Source organism: Oncorhynchus nerka, linkage group LG17, assembly GCF_034236695.1.
Source record: "Oncorhynchus nerka isolate Pitt River linkage group LG17, Oner_Uvic_2.0, whole genome shotgun sequence".
NCBI lineage: Eukaryota > Metazoa > Chordata > Actinopteri > Salmoniformes > Salmonidae > Oncorhynchus > Oncorhynchus nerka.
The window spans coordinates 22,601,567-22,623,181 of NC_088412.1; the positions used below are offsets into that span (position 1 = coordinate 22,601,567).

The following is a 21,615-nucleotide window of genomic DNA, read 5'->3' on the forward strand; positions in this document are numbered from 1 at the left end:
CATAGTTTTACTACGTTAACAGGGACAAGTGTTTGAAGTTCAATCTCATGCTTCTCTGCTCGGGCTAGAATTTCTTCTGTGCGGCAGAGTCGAGGGCTCTGCACGCAGGAACATTGTTTAGGAACATGCGGATGCCTTGGGGCAGGTGCCAAGGCTGTTGGATTGTCTGGCTGGCTTTAGGACCATGGAGAGTGCAGCTGCATTGACTGAAACCTGAATAGTGCGAGGTTGAAGATGGATAGCTAACTGCTGTTTGACTTGACAGGAAACTAAACGATTGTTTTTAATCCCAGCGCTCAGCTAGTGTGAAGCAGCTAATTGCTGTGTGGCATGCGTTTGTCCTAAAATGTTAAGCATCCCTTATCGACTGAGTTGAATGAAGCTACAGCAGCCAAGTTGATAATGTCTGGAATAATTTTTGCTGTTCTCGAAATCACATTTTAAAGCTGAAATCCTTAGTTGCTACATCAAAAAATGTTTTTAAAGTATAAATAAATTACAGATACACCTCTTGATTCTTGATGAATAGGAGCTTAGTTCAACTGTCGTATCCCATCAGAACCCAAAATAAAATATCATTTTACGACAATGTTTATAAATAATGTAAATGTAAACGAATACTGTATAGCCTCAAAACATGGTTAAAACTATCATTTTGATTTCATGAAAGGTAATTCCTTGCATCCCTAGCGCTATCTACGAATTTGAATGGTTACATTTCTTCAGGCCCATCAATCAGATTTTTAGCAAACCTAAGCCCATTTTTTATTGTTTCCATTGCGGTGACTAGCTTTAAAACTGTATAGAAATGCAGCTTTCACAACATTTCTTGGGGGGAAGAAACACTGAACTAACTTGAATATTTTCCCTATGTTAATTTTCAAATGAATTTATTTTAATAAATTAGGGCAGATACAAATTAACACAATGCATCAATTTTCAAAGCTATTTGTGATACCCCAAGAACCCATGACTAGTTTTTGGTCCCCCCCATTAAGAAAATGTCTAGAAAACCCCTGCCTATGAGTGTGACTGACTTGACTAACCTGTTGCAGGAGGCTGTCAAGAGAGTCTTTGTCGAAGGGCAAGAGGCCGTCCTTCTGCAGGCGCAGGATGAGCTCCGGCTTCCTATAGGGCTTGAGGGCCAGCAGGTGGATGAGGCGCTCCCTCAGGGGCCTCTGCTGCGCCGTGCTCTTCTTCCCCGTGCTGCTGGAGATTATGACAGGCCGCGACGTCCGCCGCGACGGAGCGATGTCAGACAGGCCAGGCGCTGGTTTCCGGATCTGCACCTTCTTACCTGAGAAAAGAAAAGCAACATTGTTGTGTGTAAGAAAGGTTGAGCCTTTGTGACATCTAACCATGAGAGGTTGGGTTTGTTATGAGAAGTTCTAGGGTTCTGAAGTTCTCTTCAACAGAGAAAAGAAAACACTCCTTTCAGGGTGAACTTTATGAGAGAACCTACGTTGTCTAGAAAGTTACCACAGTACAATTAGTTGAACAAGCTGCTTCCTGGCAAACAGCCACATTAATCAGACATCTGTGAACCTGTGATGGTGTTTGTGGTGACTGGGCAGTTAGTTGGTTCGTTTGAGTCAGAGACGTAACTGTGTGAAGCTCTGAGCACCTAACCATCCGGCCAGCCCATTGGGCCCCAAACAGGGATCCATGAGCATGCAATTATCCCTACGCTGTGAGCTCAGCCATTTTCACCAGAATTAAGGTCATACGGAGATAGAGTGTGACTAAGGCACAGCTTGGGACTCAAAATAAATTAAACCACACTGTTTCTGACTTCCTCTCCAACAAGTCAATTACAGCGCATCCTAGAAGCTTTAAAAAAAAATGCATAACAGATTATGGTGTTTCGGTTCAAGGTACACTTCTACTTCGTTTCTGTTCAGGGCTACTATGGTCTTTACTGAAGTGCAGCAGAAACAGTTTCAGTATGCAGCTCTCCTGAGACTAGTAAAAAGCCCACAGTCTGATGTTCACTTGAAGCAGCCATGCATGTCTCTGTGTGTGCGCGTGTGTTTTCAGTGTGGAAATACAATCTCTAGACTGGAGGCAGCTAGGATAGGAGGCTAAAACTGCCGCTGGACAGGGCATCACTAGGAGGACGAAGAGCTGCTTGACTGATGCGGAAATAACACCATATTGAATTATAGCCTAGCTGATGAGCCTGCCACTGCTCTGGCTCACTGTCGCGGGACCCAAACACGCACTAATATGAGACGGCTCACCATCAGCATTCACCCTGGATTTGAACCGACATGAGGGAAAGTGTCACAAAACAAAAACAGGAATGCAAAACCTCTAATACAGTATGCATACAGTATACATATCCTAGACAGGGCTACAGGCCTTTTAAATTAGTAGCCTGTGTTCTGTTCGACGGAGGGCCTTACCACAGCTGAGTGTAAAGCGTAATGTCTTAGGGCCTTACCCACATATCTCCCCCCAGGCTTGATGACGATCGCACCCCTGCTGCGGGTCTCCTCCTCTGCCTGAGCCATGCTTTGCCTGGCCTTCTGATAGGAGTCGTCCGTGGCACACACAGTGATCTTGTCCTGGATCCCACCCAGGCAGTCCAGCTGAATGCTCCCTTCACTGGGACAACGGAGGAGAGGGTTACACAGAAACAAAGACCAACAGGTCAACTCACTCCCACGCTTGGGGAGATTCTCTTAGCTTCCCTACAAAAACTGAGTCGACATCCAAATGGCATTAGCTTACAGTTTGAAGAACGTGTAACGAAAACAGAAACTAAATCAGTGCTTTTATTGCAAAAAAAATGAATACTTTTTTTTATGTAACAATTTATCCTTTCTTTATGCTGCCCAACGCCTTGAGTGCACCATCATTTGATTGTCTATTCAACTGTGGATTCCCACATTATCAAACCAATGTTACACCAAATCCTATTCTTTCCTGGTTTTCCCTGCCTTTGATTCCTCCTCACGTTGATGACGGTTTGGCAGGGGATATAACGGAATTGGCAGCCCTCAGTGGCTCTGCCCCGGGTTTATAGCGGAATTAGAGGCTCATGAGGATCCAGGTCGATGGGTGAACTCCAGCCGACCCAGTCTCTCATTAGAAATAGTTGAGAACGGGTGTTAAAAAACTAGACAGTCAGAGCCAGGACTCAGTTCCTCTCCTTCCACCTCAATACGCAGACATCTGGCCCAATTCAATTAATTTGCTCAACATTTGTCTTTGATCAGACTGAGAGGCAAATAGGACAGAAAGCACACATGAGAGCAGATGGCACTCACTCTGCACCAAAGCCTGTGATCAGGAAGTTCTCCTCCAAACATTTATCAGAACTCTCCTAATCCAGTTCATCTCTTAACCATCTCTTAACTCAATTTAGCCTGTCCAAATATACTTTTTCAAACCTACTGACAGAGTGGAGTCATGGTAGCTCCATTCCAAAACAGAATTAATTTGAAATAAACAGTGTCAACTGTGTTTGCATGCATCAATGCTTATTATGCATGTATATGAGTGATGAATGTCTCATATGTCGAAGAGGATGAGGCCAGTGCCTCTGTGCTCACTCACCTGGTGATGTACTGCTGAATGCAGTCGAAACTTCCCTGTGGGTTGTCTCTACCAACATTGGACAAGTAGAAAGTAAACGTCCGCAGCTCATTTGGATTTTCCGACCGTGGTATTGAGATTTTCTGTGGACGGGAGGAGAAAATTATAAATCAATGGCCGACATTCTTCACGAGAGTGCATTTAAAATATCAATATAGGAAAGGTCATCCATAATCTGTTCCATCCAATACATCCAGCAGCTGATGTCACAGATTTAGAGAACAAATCTAACAGTCTTGTTTGCTGAACGTCTCACTCAACCCAACTGTGTCAGTAGGGCGTTTGGGCCACCGAAATCCCAAAAAGCTTAAATGCGCCTTGGGATAGATTCTACAAGTGTTTGGAACTATTTTGGAAGGATGCAACACCATTCTGCCACAAGAAATTCCATCATTTGGTGTTTTGTTTATGGTGGAAAACGCGGTTTCAGGCACCGCTCCAGAATTGTTCAATTGGGTTGCGATCCGATGGCCGACACACACACCCTTTGAGAGCCCTCTTTCAAAGTCACGGAGATCTCTTCTAGCCAAATAATGGGCTACTGAGAATTTTTATACATGAAGCATGATGGGATGTTAATTAACTCAGGAACCACATCTGTGTGGAAGCGCCTGCTTTCAATATACTCAGTATCCCTCAATTACTCAAGTGTTTCCTTTATTTTGGCAGTTACCTGTATGTGTACTGTAAAAACAAATGTACAGCATAGGTAGGTGTCTATCATGCTTGCATGGTGGCGATGTGGGAGGATGATGAGTAACAGGGTGAGGCTTGAGGCTAAAAGATGGGAATGCATAGCTGAGCTAGGCTAGTCTACAAGTCCCCACTGATCTGTGACATTCTGCTTGTTTAACTGGTAATGTAAGTAAATGTAACAAGCAGTAAATCGTTACACATAGTTATTTCTGAAGTAGTCAAGCCTGCTTAGCCATAATTGCTCTACTGCTCCCACGTTACAGGTGTAGCTTCTAGGCAAACTTGGGAATGAGTGAAATTACCACCTAGACTACTGCCCAGCGCGGAGGCCTCTTAATTACAGGGTTCGTAGCTGGCCCACACATCTGAGGAAAAATAATTAGCCAAACACTGGGCTGCTTTTAAGAGACCCATGTGATGCAGATATTGGGTTTTCTTGTGAAACGGATCCTGATTCCAGTATCACTATAGACAGGTGATGGTTGAGCTGTCAGAGTTCCGTTTTCAGTGAAACACCCTGTAATATTCTTCAAACAACAGTGAGTAGGTTAAACTGGTAGTGAGAGTTTGGAGAAATGAAGACCGATTTTAAAGCCATATGCCTCTCTCTCCTACAATGGAAAACAAATTCTAGAATTTGGGCCTGGACTCCCATGAGGATTTTAGTTTTTTAAACCTACGCCTGCTGGGGTAGAGGGTAGTTGGGTATGTGAGCAAGTCTGACTTGTCTAACAGGAGTGGAGCTCCAGGCTTGAAAGAAGAACAGAGTGTTGGCTGGGGTAGAGCGAGGCATGGAAGGGGAGAGGGTGGTGTTGTTGAGAGTTCTGGCAGGCTTGCTGAGCAGGATGACCCCTGGCTTGGTCTGTTGGCTCCCTGCAGTGTTGGAGAGCTGTGACCCACTGCTCCTCTAACACACTGGGGCTGATATACTGAAAGACCGCTATCTCGGTCTCTCTCGCTAGCAGCCCAACTCGGTTTACCCAAGGTCCTAACACGTGTGGAGCCTGCAGGTGGCCAACTATAAATAAACACTGGGCTCTCGGTTATGTGAGACGCTCAGCCTCAGCTCCAGTACAAACCTGCCTTTCTTTTATGCTCCACATGAAGAGATCTAGCCTTTCACAGTGTGGAGTTATCAACCCATTGCCTTGTGTGTTTATGAGAAACTCTGAAAGGGATTGAACCCATTATTGTAATGTCCAATTGAGGTAGCCTGGATATTGCAATAAACTTACTTCGCAAGAAGAAAACAAACAGGACAATGATCATGCTTCCTCATTCAAATGTTCAGCTGAATATGATCGATTCACCATTTCCTGATCATGCTTCCCCATTCAAACGTTCTACTGAATATGATCGATTCACCATTTCCTGATCATGCTTCCCCATTCAAAACGTTCTACTGAATATGATCGATTCACCACTTCCAGATCATGCTTCCTCATTCAAACGTTCCAATGAATATGATCGATTCACCACTTCCTGATCATGCGTCCACATTCAAACGTTCCACTGAATATGATCGATTCACCACTTCCTGATCATGCTTCCTCATTCAAACGTTCCACTGAATATGATCGATTCACCACTTCCTGATCATGTTTCCTCATTCAAACGTTCTGCTGAATATCATCAATTCACCACTTCCTGATAACTGAGGTGACTGCAGATGTGCACACCAGACACCCCTCTCATCAGTAAGACTATGTCAATCTCACACACACACACACACTTTACAAGGGTAGTGAGTGTGAGTGTATATGTATAACCTGCGATGATTAAGAGGCAGTGGAACTCACTGGAAGGCAAAGGACGGGTGAGTCAGTCTGACACAGTACAGGATTACAGAGTCGGGCCCCAGCTGTGAATGTGGGCTGATTGAGGCTCCACGCAACAGATGCCCTGAACCCACTGCAGGCAGGCCGGGGCCAACCAACAGTAATGCTGCAGCAATAGGCTACTGCTTGAGACTACTGGCAGTTATCTATGGACACTGGAACTTCACACAGACGTTACAGTCAGGTGGTGAATTACTACCCTCTCAAAAATACTTTATCAACATGAAAACCAGCGAGCCTCAAACCCACACTACATCTAGCCATAACCAACCAGACAGGTCAGAAGCTGCCTTCTCTCAAAGGAAATGCCAAGCCAAAAGGATGCATTTTATTACCAAAACATGCACTCAAATGAGAAACAGGGAGCATGGAAAGAGGGGTAGTCCATCCTCAACAAAAAGCTGAATGAACAGCACACTCCAGCGCACCCTCTCCACCGCAGACACGGTCACCCACCCTACCCCCTCTTCCATCTGAAAAGCAAATGGATTTTAACAGCTATTTCCAACCCCCTTTTCTCTCTGCCTCCAGCTCCCCTCATATTTTGCACAGTCCTGCAAACAAAGCCTCTTTTCAGGCCAGGGGCACTGGAGAGGACTGGCCCTTCACAGCAGCTCCTCCTTAGCGCTGTAATTAATGAAACAGCTGAGGGAGAGGCCGTGCAAAGCAGGGGGCATTCATCGCTGACACAAGCCTGTCCAAATTCAGCCAGACATACAGCCTGAGGAACACTGACACACACACTGTCGTCCACCCACACAGGATGTTTACCATCCTTGGCCTGTTTACCTTTCCTGACTATTCTATGAGCTGGTTCTATTATGCCACCTTGACCCTGGAAGTGACTGAATGAAAGCTCTGCCAATATGAATGAATGTAAATGCTATGGTCACACTGAGCAGCCAACACATCATTTAGCAGCAAACCCCCTCACTCCCCCGCTCTCATTAGCATTCCGGTGAACTAATAGAACACGTTCCTATCCGGCCCAGCCATGATTCAGCCATTAAACACATGCATAATTCAGCACTTCAAACACCCAGTAAAAACACCATATTTACTAACCATCTGATCTCTCAAGTTGATGGGAGCAATTACTGATACCTCCCGCTCACACTAGAAGCATGAATTGGGGGGGACAGGCATCTGATGAAGATTTAACTACCATATGAAAAACGCAGACACTTTAAACACTCTCCAGCTTTATCAAATATTAGACTGAGGTCTTTCAAGTTAATGTCATGTGTACAAGTACAGTGAAATGCCAATTATTGCAAGCGCTAAACCCAACAATGCAGAAATCAATATTAATGTATTACTAAAAATAACATAAGGTAGAACAGTGTGGATGACGGATCACCACCTCAAGCTGAACCTCGGCAAGACGGAGCTGCTCTTCCTCCCGGGGAAGGACTGCCCGTTCCATGATCTCGCCATCACGGTTGACAACTCCATTGTGTCCTCCTCCCAGAGCGCTAAGAACCTTGGCGTGATCCTGGACAACACCCTGTCGTTCTCAACTAACATCAAGGCGGTGGCCCGTTCCTGTAGGTTCATGCTCTACAACATCCGCAGAGTACGACCCTGCCTCACACAGGAAGCGGCGCAGGTCCTAATCCAGGCACTCGTCATCTCCCGTCTGGATTACTGCAACTCGCTGTTGGCTGGGCTCCCTGCCTGTGCCATTAAACCCCTACAACTCATCCAGAACGCCGCAGCCCGTCTGGTGTTCAACCTTCCCAAGTTCTCTCACGTCACCCCGCTCCTCCGCTCTCTCCACTGGCTTCCAGTTGAAGCTCGCATCCGCTACAAGACCATGGTGCTTGCCTACGGAGCTGTGAGGGGAACGGCACCTCAGTACCTCCAGGCTCTGATCAGGCCCTACACCCAAACAAGGGCACTGCGTTCATCCACCTCTGGCCTGCTCGCCTCCCTACCACTGAGGAAGTACAGTTCCCGCTCAGCCCAGTCAAAACTGTTCGCTGCTCTGGCCCCCCAATGGTGGAACAAACTCCCTCACGACGCCAGGACAGCGGAGTCAATCACCACCTTCCGGAGACACCTGAAACCCCACCTCTTTAAGGAATACCTAGGATAGGATAAAGTAATCCCTCTCACCCCCCCCTTAAAAGATTTAGATGCACTACTGTTCCACTGGATGTCATAAGGTGAATGCACCAATTTGTAAGTCGCTCTGGATAAGAGCGTCTGCTAAATGACTTAAATGTCATGTAACAAAAACACAAAAATAAGAAAACAGGGAGTAAGCTATATATAGGGTCAGTTCCAATACCATATTTACAAATGGTTAATTAAAAACAAAAAAACATGGTCGTGCATTGCTTCAAATGAGAGAAAAGACTGTTCAATACTTTTAAAGCACAATTCAATGGCACTGAAACCTCTCACTTTGTAACCACGTTAGACACTGGATTGCATGTGACCCACCTACCTTCTGTACACGGTACTGTTCAGACAACTTGCTTAGCTTTAGCTTATCTAGGCCTAAACAGTACTTATTATCCAAACAATGTAAATTTGACACATTAGCAACATCTGTGGCACCGCTCCAGTTTATGTTCTGATGTCTGAAATGAAAACAAATCTAATCTACACCGTCAACACTTCAGTGCAAATGTCACTAACAAACTGACTCACATTAGTGAGGGCTTGTTTGATGGAGAGATGTTGGACCAGCAGCGTTAAATGTCTGGAATGTATACAGTGCTGCTCATACTGAGAATGACAATGCTCGCCTTGAAGAATTTTTTTTTTCTTCTAGAGGCTAATTTGTACAGGCTGATGCTGTCCATAGTAGAAGAGCATGTGATGGGACTTGTCTGGGTAGTGTGTCCAGGCAAGTTCCTTGTCTCTCAGACAGACGTTCTGTCCACCATGTGATGGGAATATCTAGGTCTAGTACAGCCACTCTCGTCCAGCTCAGTGCAGATGTAATTGTAGCAACGCACGTCGCTGCCAAAATATGACAGGAAATCTAATCCTGCCAGTCGCTCGCAGACAACAGAGCTCACTGCAGCTACAGAGGCCGTCTAGTCAGTACTTGGTTATACACACACAGAACACAGTCCCTGAGTTAATGCTTTACCGATAGAAAAATGTAGTCTGTGGTGCAAACTCATTTGCAGAGAGTGATCACATAATTTTACTGCAAAATATAGAGTTGTTATTTATAACTGAAATGCACTTACCCCTTGGTTTCCAGTAAATCGGATCAGCGGTTGTGAAGACAGGTCCTGAGAGAGATAGAGGAAAAATAAACACAGTCACATTGGAAACTGATCCTACTGAACAAGTGGATTTAATGGGTCAAACTTCATAGATCCTGCTTGGTGGGCAAAAAAGAGGACCGTTCAGTAAAGTCCATTCAGGAGACAGGCACATTAAACAGTATAAACACTGTGCATTACAATTGAAATCTAACCACATCCAAATGACCACCGGATTACTATGATGAATATTTAACTAGTCTAAACGTACAGAAACCAGATAAGTAATCTGGATAATCTAGCTGTCCTTTATGATGGGACTAATCTGTCAAGCAGCGTCACCTTTCCCACAGCAGTAACAGGTGAGGAAGTAGTTGTTCTCCCATATGCATACTACTCACAGTGGACCGCTACTTGCATGGAACCTTTCAAACATGGTCCTGTTTGGATGAGGTAAAAGCCTTCTGTATTTCATATCAAGCACTCAGTTTACAGAGGTTTTTCTTGAAATTGACTTGCTGTACTGCTCTAACTAGCCTCCCTAAAATGTCAAGGCCTTGCCATCAGTCAACATATTAAAACAGTCTTTAGAGGGTGACAGGATAGAAATGCAAAGCAAGCAGCAGACCATCCACGTCAATCAGCTGCGCTCCCTTCCCTATTTTCAGATTTCACCTACATAGGCACACAGGCAGACAAAAAAACTCACATAAACAGGCATTTCCTGCAAAACAATCTGTACACAAAAAGAAGCATGCCAGTTGTGCTGCAGTAAAATAAATGTGGTGTCCTCATTTGTTTTTCATCACTCACGACTATTCAGTGCACCAGTAAGCAGTTGGTACACTGCCAGCCAATCAGAATGGTCTTCCTGGTGCTGACAATTTTGTTGTTGATATTTTCCACTGTTAGCAGCCACCAGATGAGGCTCAGATAAATATGGTGAAGTTATGGGGGACAAACATTAAATAAATCAAAACTCCATAGATGTTTGCAAAGCACTTGCATAAAATCAGATGAGCAATGAGCATATGACTTGCCTGATCAATGTACTCAAGAGCACAGCCAATCATATTCATTTCATAATGACACAGGCAGACTAAAGGCAGACTATTCACACAACTGAGTTGTGTATAGCCATGTGAATTACCGCACAAAAAGCCTAACACACAAAAAAAATAGTTGTGACCAAATATTTGTTCTCAGTAAAGTAACTTAGGTAAGTAACAACTTGTACATAAACTTTTATCCATAGCACTGCGGTTCTGGAACGCCATCAGTGTAGTCATCTACAAGCCTTACCGTGTCCGAATGTGTGGAAGAAAAACAAGATGGTTTAAGAACAGGCGCTGGCGTTGAATCAAAACAAGTTACCCCTTTCACCTAAGGTAAACCTTTAAACATATTGCACAATGGGTTACACTGTTAAAGAAGCAATGGTCTGCAGTACAGCAGACCACTGGGCACATCAGCGTAGAGCTTACTCTATCAAGTCAAGCAGACAAAGCAAGAAACACACCACTACTGAACAAACCATTGATTGCATGATAGGAGACTATACAGGAGCAGAACATGATTTATTTGAACAAATCAAAAGTTACTTGTCACATCCGCCGAATAAAACAGGTGTAGTCCTTACCGTGAAATGCTTCATTAGAAGCCCTTAACCAACAATGCAGTTAAGAAAATATTTACTAAATAAACTAAAGTTGAAAATAAAATAGAAAGGCACACAAAACAATGAGGCTATTCACAGAGGGTACCAAATCAATGTGCAGGAGTACAGGTTAGTCGAGGTCATTTCTACATGTAGGTAGGGGAAAATTGACTATGCATAGATAATAAACCGTGAGTAGCAGCAGTTTAAGGGGGGAGGGGGGGGGGGCAAAGCAAATAGTCTGGGTGGCCATTTGATTAATTGTTCAGCAGTCTTATGGCTCGGGGGTAGAAGCTGTTAAGGAGCCTTTTGGTCCTTGACTTGGCGCTCCAGTACCGCTTGCAGTGTGGTAGCAGAAAGAACAGTCTATGACTTGAGAGACAGGTGTCTTGGGACAATTTTTTGGGCTTTCCTCTGGCACCACCTATATAGGTCCTGGATGGCAGGAAGCTTGGCCTGGGCTGTACGCACTACCCTCTGTAGCGCCTTACAGGATAAGCAATTGCTGGCTAGTCTAGGAGACTAAGCACAACATGTTTTCCACTAATCATAGCCAAGCTTCAAGGAGGAACATGCCTGACAACTCTGACAAGCAATAGAGGAAGTCCCTCTGGTTTCCTTCCTCATTGACACTTCTGGAGATCACATGTGAACCAGGAAGAGAGGCTAGCCTGCCCGGAGCACAGAGGAGCCTTTGGAAAGAGTAGGGTGACGCTGCCATTGAGCAGATGGTGGCACTGCAGAACATCCAACGGCTGACACTGAGCCCACTCACACTGGCAGATGTGAAAATGGCACGTTGTGAACAGGGTAGCCCCCTGGTCTGTGGACTTTCCCATTACCAAATGTAAAATACAGGTTGAAGTTCTATACATTTATTTGCAGTCTGAAAGTGTATTATAATCATGGATAACATTTTGACACAAAGGTCATTTGTGTGTTCAACCACATCCGTAGTATAGGGCAGATTCCGACCAGAGTTAAGTTCACATAATCGAAGGCAATTCCCTTTATGCACCTTTTTCTCCACGTGTATTCTGACCTTAAATTGAAGCATGAGATACACATGCTTTTCACTGGCTATTTGTTTTGGGTGGAGATCAAAGTATTTAAGGTATGGCAGAGGTGTCTACAGATGCAACGTATTCTGACCTTGACTTAATTCCCCTCATAATTCCACCACCTTTACGCACAATGAATAAGGTCGACCATCAGTTATACCAACATACATTATTAACTGTCACTTTAGTGGTAGTTTCCTTACATTTTGCATTATTCCATTACAATGTTAGTTTACCTTTCTTTCCTCTCAAGTTTGTGTGGTTGTGCTCAAATCAAAACGTGTAAAAAAAGGAATACATTTCCTAAGTCTGAAACGGGCCCTATGTAAGTAAGGTGCTAACTGGCTGAACTCACTTTTTATGATGAATGCAATTGGGCATAAAGTACACAATGCACAATGTATCAAAACCAATTGTGACTGGAGGATTTGGAGTGGAATACGTGATGCAACATGAGAATTTCACAAGTAATTTCAAATCCCATAGTCATTGAAACATGCATGTCAAATTTCAGACCAACAGAAGAGAGATCTTTTCCCAGTACAACCCTGGCCTTTACTGGCTAGTCTAAAACCCAGACCTAGGAACCTGAGCACTAGGTCTGGGGAGGATGTCAGATTCTCTAGGACATTTGGAAAGGGGAACCATTTTTATCCAGGGAGGGTCTTCTTCACAGACAACTCTACCAACAAACCATGAGTTCGGGTATGCAGGGGTTAAAATAAAGGCGGGAACTGTGCTCATGTTTAGCTAGGGTAACAAGCGAATACAGCAATAAAGTCACGGGTGACACGCCTCTCATTCCCAACTGACGCAGGAACTTCTACAGACGTGTAAACTGGAATATTGGTGCATTGCAGGAGGCAACCAGTCTGTAGAGAGACCATTTCCTGAGATCTAGTTTTACCCAGACCTGTGCTCAATCTGAACCAGCCAGCCATTCAATGGAGCCTGCACGTTCCGTCAACCCCACCACTGCAACGTAAAACAGAGTACCGAATTTAGCTCCCCCTCCCCCCACTGACATAGTGCAACACTCAGCCTGTTCATTTGAATGGGCTGCTGATATGTCACTATTCTCTGGGACTGGAGCCAAGAATGTTCCACAGAGCTAACCGTAGGACAGAGTGTGGCTCCTGAACGGGCCATGGATGTTCACAAAACTGGAGAACGGCCACCAGCTGGTGTCACGCAAATAAGAGAAACCGCAACGAGTCTAAGCCCAAGATTATTCTGGGGCGTACCTTGGCATGGCGAAGATGAAGCTAGAACAGAGAGTTGGGGTAGGGCTGGGCGATAAATATAATTATTTAGACTCATTCAAATGTATGCTTCTGCGCGATTCCAAATGCCTGTATCGCAAGAATCAAGTTTTTATATATATATATATATATATATATATATATATACACACACACACACGGAGTGTTTATGACATGTTCTCATGTCTTTTTGGTCTTGTCTCCTTCGCTCCCTCTGTGCACCTTTCCATTTTCCCCAGTGATCTGTATATAATGTCTCCGCCCTAACAATGGGAGTTGTTTTCCCAAAGGCGGGAAGGCAGGTAGCAAGCTTATGTCTAAAATAAGCCCATAGAAACACATTGGGCTTATTTTGGACACATTTTGGCGAGACACACACACACCCACCAAGCCCGTCCCCATAATTTAAAACAAAGATGAGAGATCACTTCTTCCTCTCTGACAAGTGGTTTCAAGACGCTATTTGCGTTGGAGGTTTGGTCCAACAGAATTGGTCGTATGGACACAGAAACAGACTTTATTTTACTGTAGTAGAGCATAGAAAGGCTAACAATACTCTTTTTTTTATGTCTCAACTGCTCAAGTTGCATGCAGACACTACCAAAACAGGATTATCAATTAACATTTAATTATGGAAAATGAATGCTCAGTTCTTTGCACAGCCACATCCCGCAAGCAGCATTTGAACTGTTTTACTGTCTAGTCTGTTTTATAAATGTGCAATAAGCTTAAAACACAATTATATAAAAGGAATTGGCAACTCGTTCCCATTCTGAGAAATAAGGTAGGCCACTTGATTTCAACATCTGAACAAAGTGGACAGGCTAGCATGCTGTTCAAAAAAAGTTGGAGATGGACAGAAGGGTGTGTACATAATAATGAAACTTCTGCCTTGTTAGCTAGCAAATAGATCCAAATTGGCTAAACATTAAATATATATATATATATATATATATATATATATATTATATATTAGCTGGCTACTTACTAGCACGTGGGCCTGTGCTTGAGATTGTTTATGAGACGTGTACATTTTTTATAATACCTGCTACAAGAAGTTAGTAATTATTAGTGAATGTGCATTATGCATGGTTCTGGTCATTTAAAAAAAATGCATATTAATAGACTGAGTTTGAAAGCCAGATCAGTGATTACAATAAAAAAGATTGAACTATTATGATAGAATAATGAATTGTTAGTGGGTCTTGTGGTTGTGGAAGACTTACAGGCCCTTCAGAAAGAATTCACACCCCTTTCCTAATTCCATATTTTGTTGTGTTACAGCCTGAATTCAAAATGTATTAAATGTATGTTTTTCCTCACCCATCTACAAGCAATCACCAGAATTACAAAGTGAAAATATGTTCTGAGAAATTTTATAAAATGTATTGAAAATGAAATACACAAATCTTATTTACTTAAGTATTCACATCTGACTCTTTGGCAGCGATTACAGCTGTGAGTCTTTCTGGGTAAATCTCTCTGAACTTTGCACACCTGGATTGTACAATATTTGCACATTATTATTTTAAATTCTTCAAGTTGATTGTTGATCAATGCTAGACAGCCATTTTCAAGTCTTGCCATAAATGTTCATGCCGATTTAAGTCAAAACTGTAACTAGACCACTCAGGAACATTCAATGTTGTCTTGCTAAACAACTCCAGTGTATATTTGGCCTTGTGTTTAAGGATATTGTCATGTTGAAAGGTGAATTTGTCTCCCAGTGTCTGTTGGAAAGCAGACCACCAGGTTTTCCCACAGAATTCTGCCTGTACTTAGCACTATTCCATTTCATTTTATCCTAAAGAACGCTATAGTCCTTGCAGATGACAAGCAAACTCATAACATGATGCAGCCACCAACATGCTTGTTGAATTTGCCCTAAACATGACACGTTGTATTCAGGACAATAAGTTAATTTCTTTGCCACATTTGTTGCAGTTTTACTTTAGTGCCTTATTGCAAACAGAATGCATGTTTTAGAATATTTGTATTCTGTACATGCTTCCTTCTCACTCTGTCAATTAGGATAGTATTATAGAGTAACTACAATGTTGAGCCATCCTCAGTTCTCCTATTACAGCCATTAAACTAACTGTTTTAAAGTCACCATTGGCCTCACGGTGAAATCCCTAAGTGTTTTTCTTCCTCTCCAGCAACTGAGTTAGGAAGGATGCATGTGTCTTTGGGTGTATTGATACACCATCCAAAGTGCAAAAAATATCACCATGCTGAAAGGGATATACAAATCTCAATTTTACCCATCTACCAATAGGTGCCCTTCTTTGCGTGGCATTGAAAAACCTCCCTGGAATTAGTTTGCAATTCACTGCTCGAATTATGGACCTTACGGGTAATTGTATATGTGGGGAACAGGGATGCGGTAGCTATTCAAAAATAAAATGTTAAAACACTTGTTGCACAAACTGTGACGAACAAATTTTTACTTCTGAACTTATTTACGCTTGCTTAAAGGGGTTTAATACTTAGACTCTAGACAGCTTTTCATTTTTATTCATTTGTAAAAAAAAAAATAAACATAATTCCACGGTGACATTATGGGTTATTGTGTGGAGGCCATTGACAACATCTCAATTCAATCCATTTTAAATTGAGGCTGTAACATAACATGTGGAAAATGTTAAGGGCTGTGAATATTTTCTGAAAGCATTGTACTGTATATTTAGCCTAGGTATAATTTCACAGGACCTGAATTAAGATTATTCCTGACTGAAAAGCAGTGCATTTTTACCTTTGATTGTACAACAAAGCATAGAGAATACAGATATCATAAATCCATTAATTTGAAGAAAAAAAATGTACATATGATTTTTAGGCAATAATCACCCAGCCCTAAATTGAGGGATGGTGATCCTTCAACATTCAACTGTTGTTGGCAATTTAATGGGTGATTTGGACACTGGGAAGTTCTTGACGTGCAGATTAGTTGGCAAAGTGTCAGCTGATCTGCATGCAAAGAGATAAGGCAGATTACATGCACAGACCGTGCCAAAGTAAAAGGCACAGCACAATGTTTTCACCAGTGCTTTCCCCTTTTAAAATTAGGCCTCTAGTTGGATTACAGTCCTGCAATAGAATAGTGAGTTCTAATCCCCATCCACAGGACCTGCCGGTAACCAGACTATCCAAGGACTAAAATGTCACAGGGTCATTAGGAGACCTAGTCCTAAAACACTGCAGGTGGCAAATTTTCACTGTGCATTTTGTACCAAATCAACATGCCTGTAGATAATCTCAACAGTGCAGTGATGAGACTTCCCTCACCTCTCCGGTTCAAGTTTTAAATTGAATGTAGCATCAATGCTCACAAAAGTCAATCATTGAGTTGGCTTGAAATCACGTCAAAGGAGTCTCCCCATATTGGCACAGATATTTGAAATAAAAATGTATTGTTTTTCAACAGAAATCAAGTTATATAATTGCTAAATGTATTAAACAACATTAAAACAGCTAAAATTATGATTGACTGCATAAGAGGCTGTCTCCACATGGAAATGTGTTTTAGAAATATCACAGTGGCGTAGCACCAAAGTTCCAATCATTGGGAAGATCTGTGTAACACTAAATCAACACACTCAGGTAGTTTACAACAGCTGTCTGCAGAGGAATTGATGAAAATTCCATAAATAAAAAGTTGCAACGTGAAGGTGAGAATTTCTATAAAGCTTCTACAATCATCTTAAATTGGAACTTGATGTAATCTACATATTCTTTAAATAACTTTGAGAAATCACCCAATGACACCAAAAATCAACAGTTGGGAGTTCCAGTTGTAGGTAGGAGCGAGGGAAAACTATTCAGCATGTGACAAAGCACCAGCCAACTCCAACTTGAAATATCAGCGCATGTCAAATCAAATGACCATACAAATATGTGACATTAACTAAACCTGTGACACGAGTGTAAGAACAGACGCTGTTATGAGGATAACCCTGAACTTTCCAGGACTCATCTATGAGGGGGCCAGTGGAACGGAGCAGCTCCCCACGTTGGCCCAGGGCCTGGGACATGGTGCTAAGATCCACCAAGCGCTCATTTCCACACACAGTGATGGCACCGGATCAGCACTCAGCAGGACAGGACATCATCTGGGGCAGCTCCCAACGCTTGACTACTGGGAAATTCACAGCGCAATGACTAGACACATGAGACCTAGCAAGAATGCAGGTCAGCTCTGTACACAGTGATACCAGACCATCCAGTGTGACTAGCCCACGGGACTGAGGGCCACACCATCCATTACATTTTGGAGTCATATTTGGCTCTGGTTATGATCTCGCTAGCTAGTGCCCCATTCGTTCTGTTCAAACTGGGGAGTCAGCATTACATAAATATCCATGGCACCAGGGGCCTCAAATATAACCGCTGCGTACATTTTACACGAAATATTTGAGCAATTTTAGAAAAGACTGCACACTTACAAAAATAGACATATAAACTTGCTGCACGCCATATATACACATATTTCCCATTACAGTGCCTTCCCGAAAGTATTCGACCCCCTTGAACTTTGCGACCTTCTGCCACATTTCAGGCTTCAAACATAAAGATAGAAAACTGTCTTTTTTTGTGAAGAATCAACAACAAGTGGGACACAATCATGAAGTGGAACGACATTTATTGGATATTTCAAACTTTTTTAACAAATACTTTGTAGCGCCACCTTTTGCTGCGATTACAGCTGTAAGTCGCTTGGGGTATGTCTCTATCAGTTTTGCACATCGAGAGACTGACATTTTTTCCCATTCCTCCTTGCAAAACAGCAACAAGGATATTTTTTAAGGAAATACCAAGGAATAACTTGATTAAATATCTCTGGAGGTGTTGAGAGAATGTTTTAAACTTATACAGTGACATTTGCTGTATTTGACTGTTTGAAAGAACAATCTATTGCAAATTGTGATCATTTCAATTCACTAATGTTTTGCGTTTATTTTTTCTAAATATGCTGCACTGCCCACATTGTCTAGCATGTCTACTCAAAAAAGTAAAATTACAGTAGGCCTACTTAGTGGTAGTCTACACACTTCAAAGCAAAACTATCAACTGTCTGTTCATCTGTTAAATTCTACTGTATAGTATAAACCATGCTCCCTTTTGGAAGCATAGCGCAAAATACTTGTTCAACACACAAAAAGCTTATTTCTCTGAAATTTTGTACACAAATTTGTTTACATCCATGTTAGTGAGCATTTCTCCTTTGCCAAGATAATCCATCCACCTGACAGGTGTGGAATATCAAGAAGCTGATTAAACAGCATGTTCATTATACAGGTGCACCTTGTGCTGGGGACAATAAAAAGCTACTAAAATGTGCAGTTGTCGCAACAATGCCACAGATGCCTCAAGTTGAGGGAGTGTGCATTTGGCATGCTGACTGTAGGAATGTCCACCATAGCTGTTGTCAGAGAAGCGAATGTTAATTTCTCTACCATAAGCCGTCTCCAACGTTGTTTTAGAGAATGTGGCAATACAGCCAACCCGGCCTCACAACCGCAGACCACGTGTAACCACGCCAGCCCAGGACCTCCACATCCGGCTTCTTCACCTACGGGATCGTCTGAGACCAGCCACCTGGACAGCTGGTGAAACTGTGGGTTTGCACAACCCAAGAATTTCTGACCAAACTGTCAGAAACCATCTCAGGGAAGATAATCTGCATGCCCGTTGTCCTCACCGGGACCTGACTGTGGTTTGAAAATATTCACCTTCTATGGCCACTGGTACGCTGGAGAAGTGTGCTCTTCACAGATGAATCCTGGTTTCAACTGTACTGGGCAGATGGCAGACAGCGTGTATGACATTGTGCAGGCAAGCATTTTGCTGATGTCAACGTTGTGAACAGAGTGCCCCATGGTGGCAGTGGGGTTATGGTATGGGCAGGCATAAGCGTCGGACAACGAACACAATTGCATTTTATCAACAGCAATTTGAATGTACAGAAATACCGTGATGAGATCCTAAGGACCATTGTCATGCCATTCATCTGGCGCCATCACCTCATGTTTCAGCATGATAATGCACGGCCCCATGTCGCAAGGATCTGTACACAATTCCTGGAAGCTGAAAATGTCCCAGTTCTTCCATGGCCTGCTTACTCACCAGACATGTCACCCATTGAACATGTTTGGGATGCTCTGGATCGACATGCATGACAGCATATTCCAGTTCCCGCCTGTATCCAGCAACTTCTCACAGCATTGAAGATGAGCAAGACAACATTCCACAGGCCACAATCAACAGCCTGATCAACTCCATGCAAAGGTGATGCGCTGCATGAGGCAAATGGTGGTCACACCAGACAGACTGGTTTTCTGATTCACTTTTTTTTTTAAAGTATCTGTCCTCCCATTCATGTGAAACCCATAGATTAGGGCCTAATTAATGTATTTAAATTGACTGATATCCTTATATAAAACTGCAACTCAGTAAACTCTTGAAATTGTAGAATTTATATTTTTGTTCAGTGTAATAGCATACAACTGACCCAATTAAATGAGAGATGAGTATGGTAATTTCTTGCAAGTTAAACGGTCATCGGGAATATGAACCCATTATGACAAGAAAAAGCAGTGAGGAATTAGTGTAATGTTATGAAAATATGTATTATTTTTATTCATAAAACATAGTTTACTTTCGATATTGGAAATGACAGTAGGCTATTCAGAGACATATACAGTAGCCTAAAACACAAATGGAAAAGGTATATAGTCTGTTCTACCGTTAAACTGTGCTCAGGATCAGATAGATCAAAATACTTAAGTGTTTATATTTAGTGTAAAGTGGACCCAATTAAGAGAGAGATGGCACTTTGTAGGCCTATATGTTACTTCAGGAGTATGAAACCATCAGTCAGAAAAGATTAGGAATTTATTCTGAAATGAACATGGAAATTAAATAGATGCCCATTTCTAACTATTTTAGAATGCAAAAGTGCCCCAAATTCTTAGCGCTTCTCACTAACAGCAAATGTTTGCATCTTATTATATTTCCCCGTTTTTTGTTATGTATAAGCGTGTGGTCATATCCCCCATTTTCTCAAAATACTAAGCTACTTGCAATGCAATACTTCAACCAATAGAAACGGTGCATACACATGGTCTAAAGTTCATGCGAAGCACATTCTCACGTCAACTTTTGTGTGAAAATTGGTGCACATGTTTTGGGGTATATTTTGTACGTACGCACTGGAGACCTGCACAAAACCTGTACCAGTCGCTGTTACTTAAACCTACCTTGAAGCATCACAGAGCACATGAAACAAAAACTTCCAATGTGTGTTCTTTGTCAATTAAGCAAATTACATTTGAGTTTCAGATAACACAATATATTGGATACAGTTACAAATTTGGTTTCATCCAAAGCGTGGGAATTTTTGTTGTAAAAACAGCAACAAGATGTAAAAATATACATTCCATTTAGTCTTACTTCATGGGATGATTGAGCAATTTGGTGGAAATTGTGTATTCCATTCTTATAAAGACACATTGCCAGTGACAGAATTGAAGGATTTCACCAGGAGAGGTAACAAAAGCTCATACTAAGTGGGATAGAGGACAGCTCTCATTTAAGCTCAAACAGTTCCTTGTCTCTGGTGTCAAGGTGAAAAAAAATCAGCCCAGAGCACTAATGTCACTCCTTGTGCCCGTCAGCAAACTAAAAGGCTTTAGCCTGGACGGAAATGCTCCACAAAGACGAGGCTAGTTTGTGAAGGAACTTATATCAAATATCTCTGGAAGCCTACTAGCAAGAGTGGATCACTTGTGAGAAACACAAAATGTTCATGTTGTATTCTGAGTAACTTAATGGGTAAAAGTTTTGGCTAAGCTTTAATGAAAAACTAATTTGAAATTAGAAACACTTCTGTTCACCCTTGTATTATACATTGAGCTAAATGCTCTACACATACCAGGGGTCTGAGGGTTGATGTACTGTGTAAGGAATGTAATGTAAAAATTCACTGCCTGCACAGAATCCAAGAATAACCTGGTCATTACCTAACCCACTGACACCAAAAGGCATTGGGTCAAAACATTAGTGTCAATCATACCACAGAGGGACACCAAGTTCAACTCTTTAAATCCATTTAGCTGAAATAGCACATTTTAGGAGCCATTTTAGCTGCCAATTTTAGGTGCCATCTTAAAGGTTCTGGCATGATTTGATACAATGACTGCTTTTCTATAAAAAGGTAACTGCTGAAGTAACTTGAGGCATCTGGCAGCTAAATATACTTAAACAGAAACAGGC

At 42.4% G+C, this 21,615-nt stretch overlaps 1 protein-coding gene across 1 annotated transcript in view; it reads right to left on the bottom strand.

The window, feature by feature from the left end:
* The window catches only part of LOC115144897 (RNA polymerase II elongation factor ELL), a 40,285-nt gene that overhangs the window by 13,721 nt on the left and 4,949 nt on the right, over window positions 1-21,615 (bottom strand). Inside the window, exons 2-5 of the mRNA XM_029686013.2 lie at window positions 9,344-9,388; window positions 3,562-3,683; window positions 2,444-2,607; window positions 1,047-1,297 (exon numbers count right to left, since the gene is read on the bottom strand). Of these exons, the coding sequence (XP_029541873.1) occupies window positions 1,047-1,297; window positions 2,444-2,607; window positions 3,562-3,683; window positions 9,344-9,388 (582 nt within the window). The remainder of the gene's footprint in view (window positions 1-1,046; window positions 1,298-2,443; window positions 2,608-3,561; window positions 3,684-9,343; window positions 9,389-21,615) is intronic.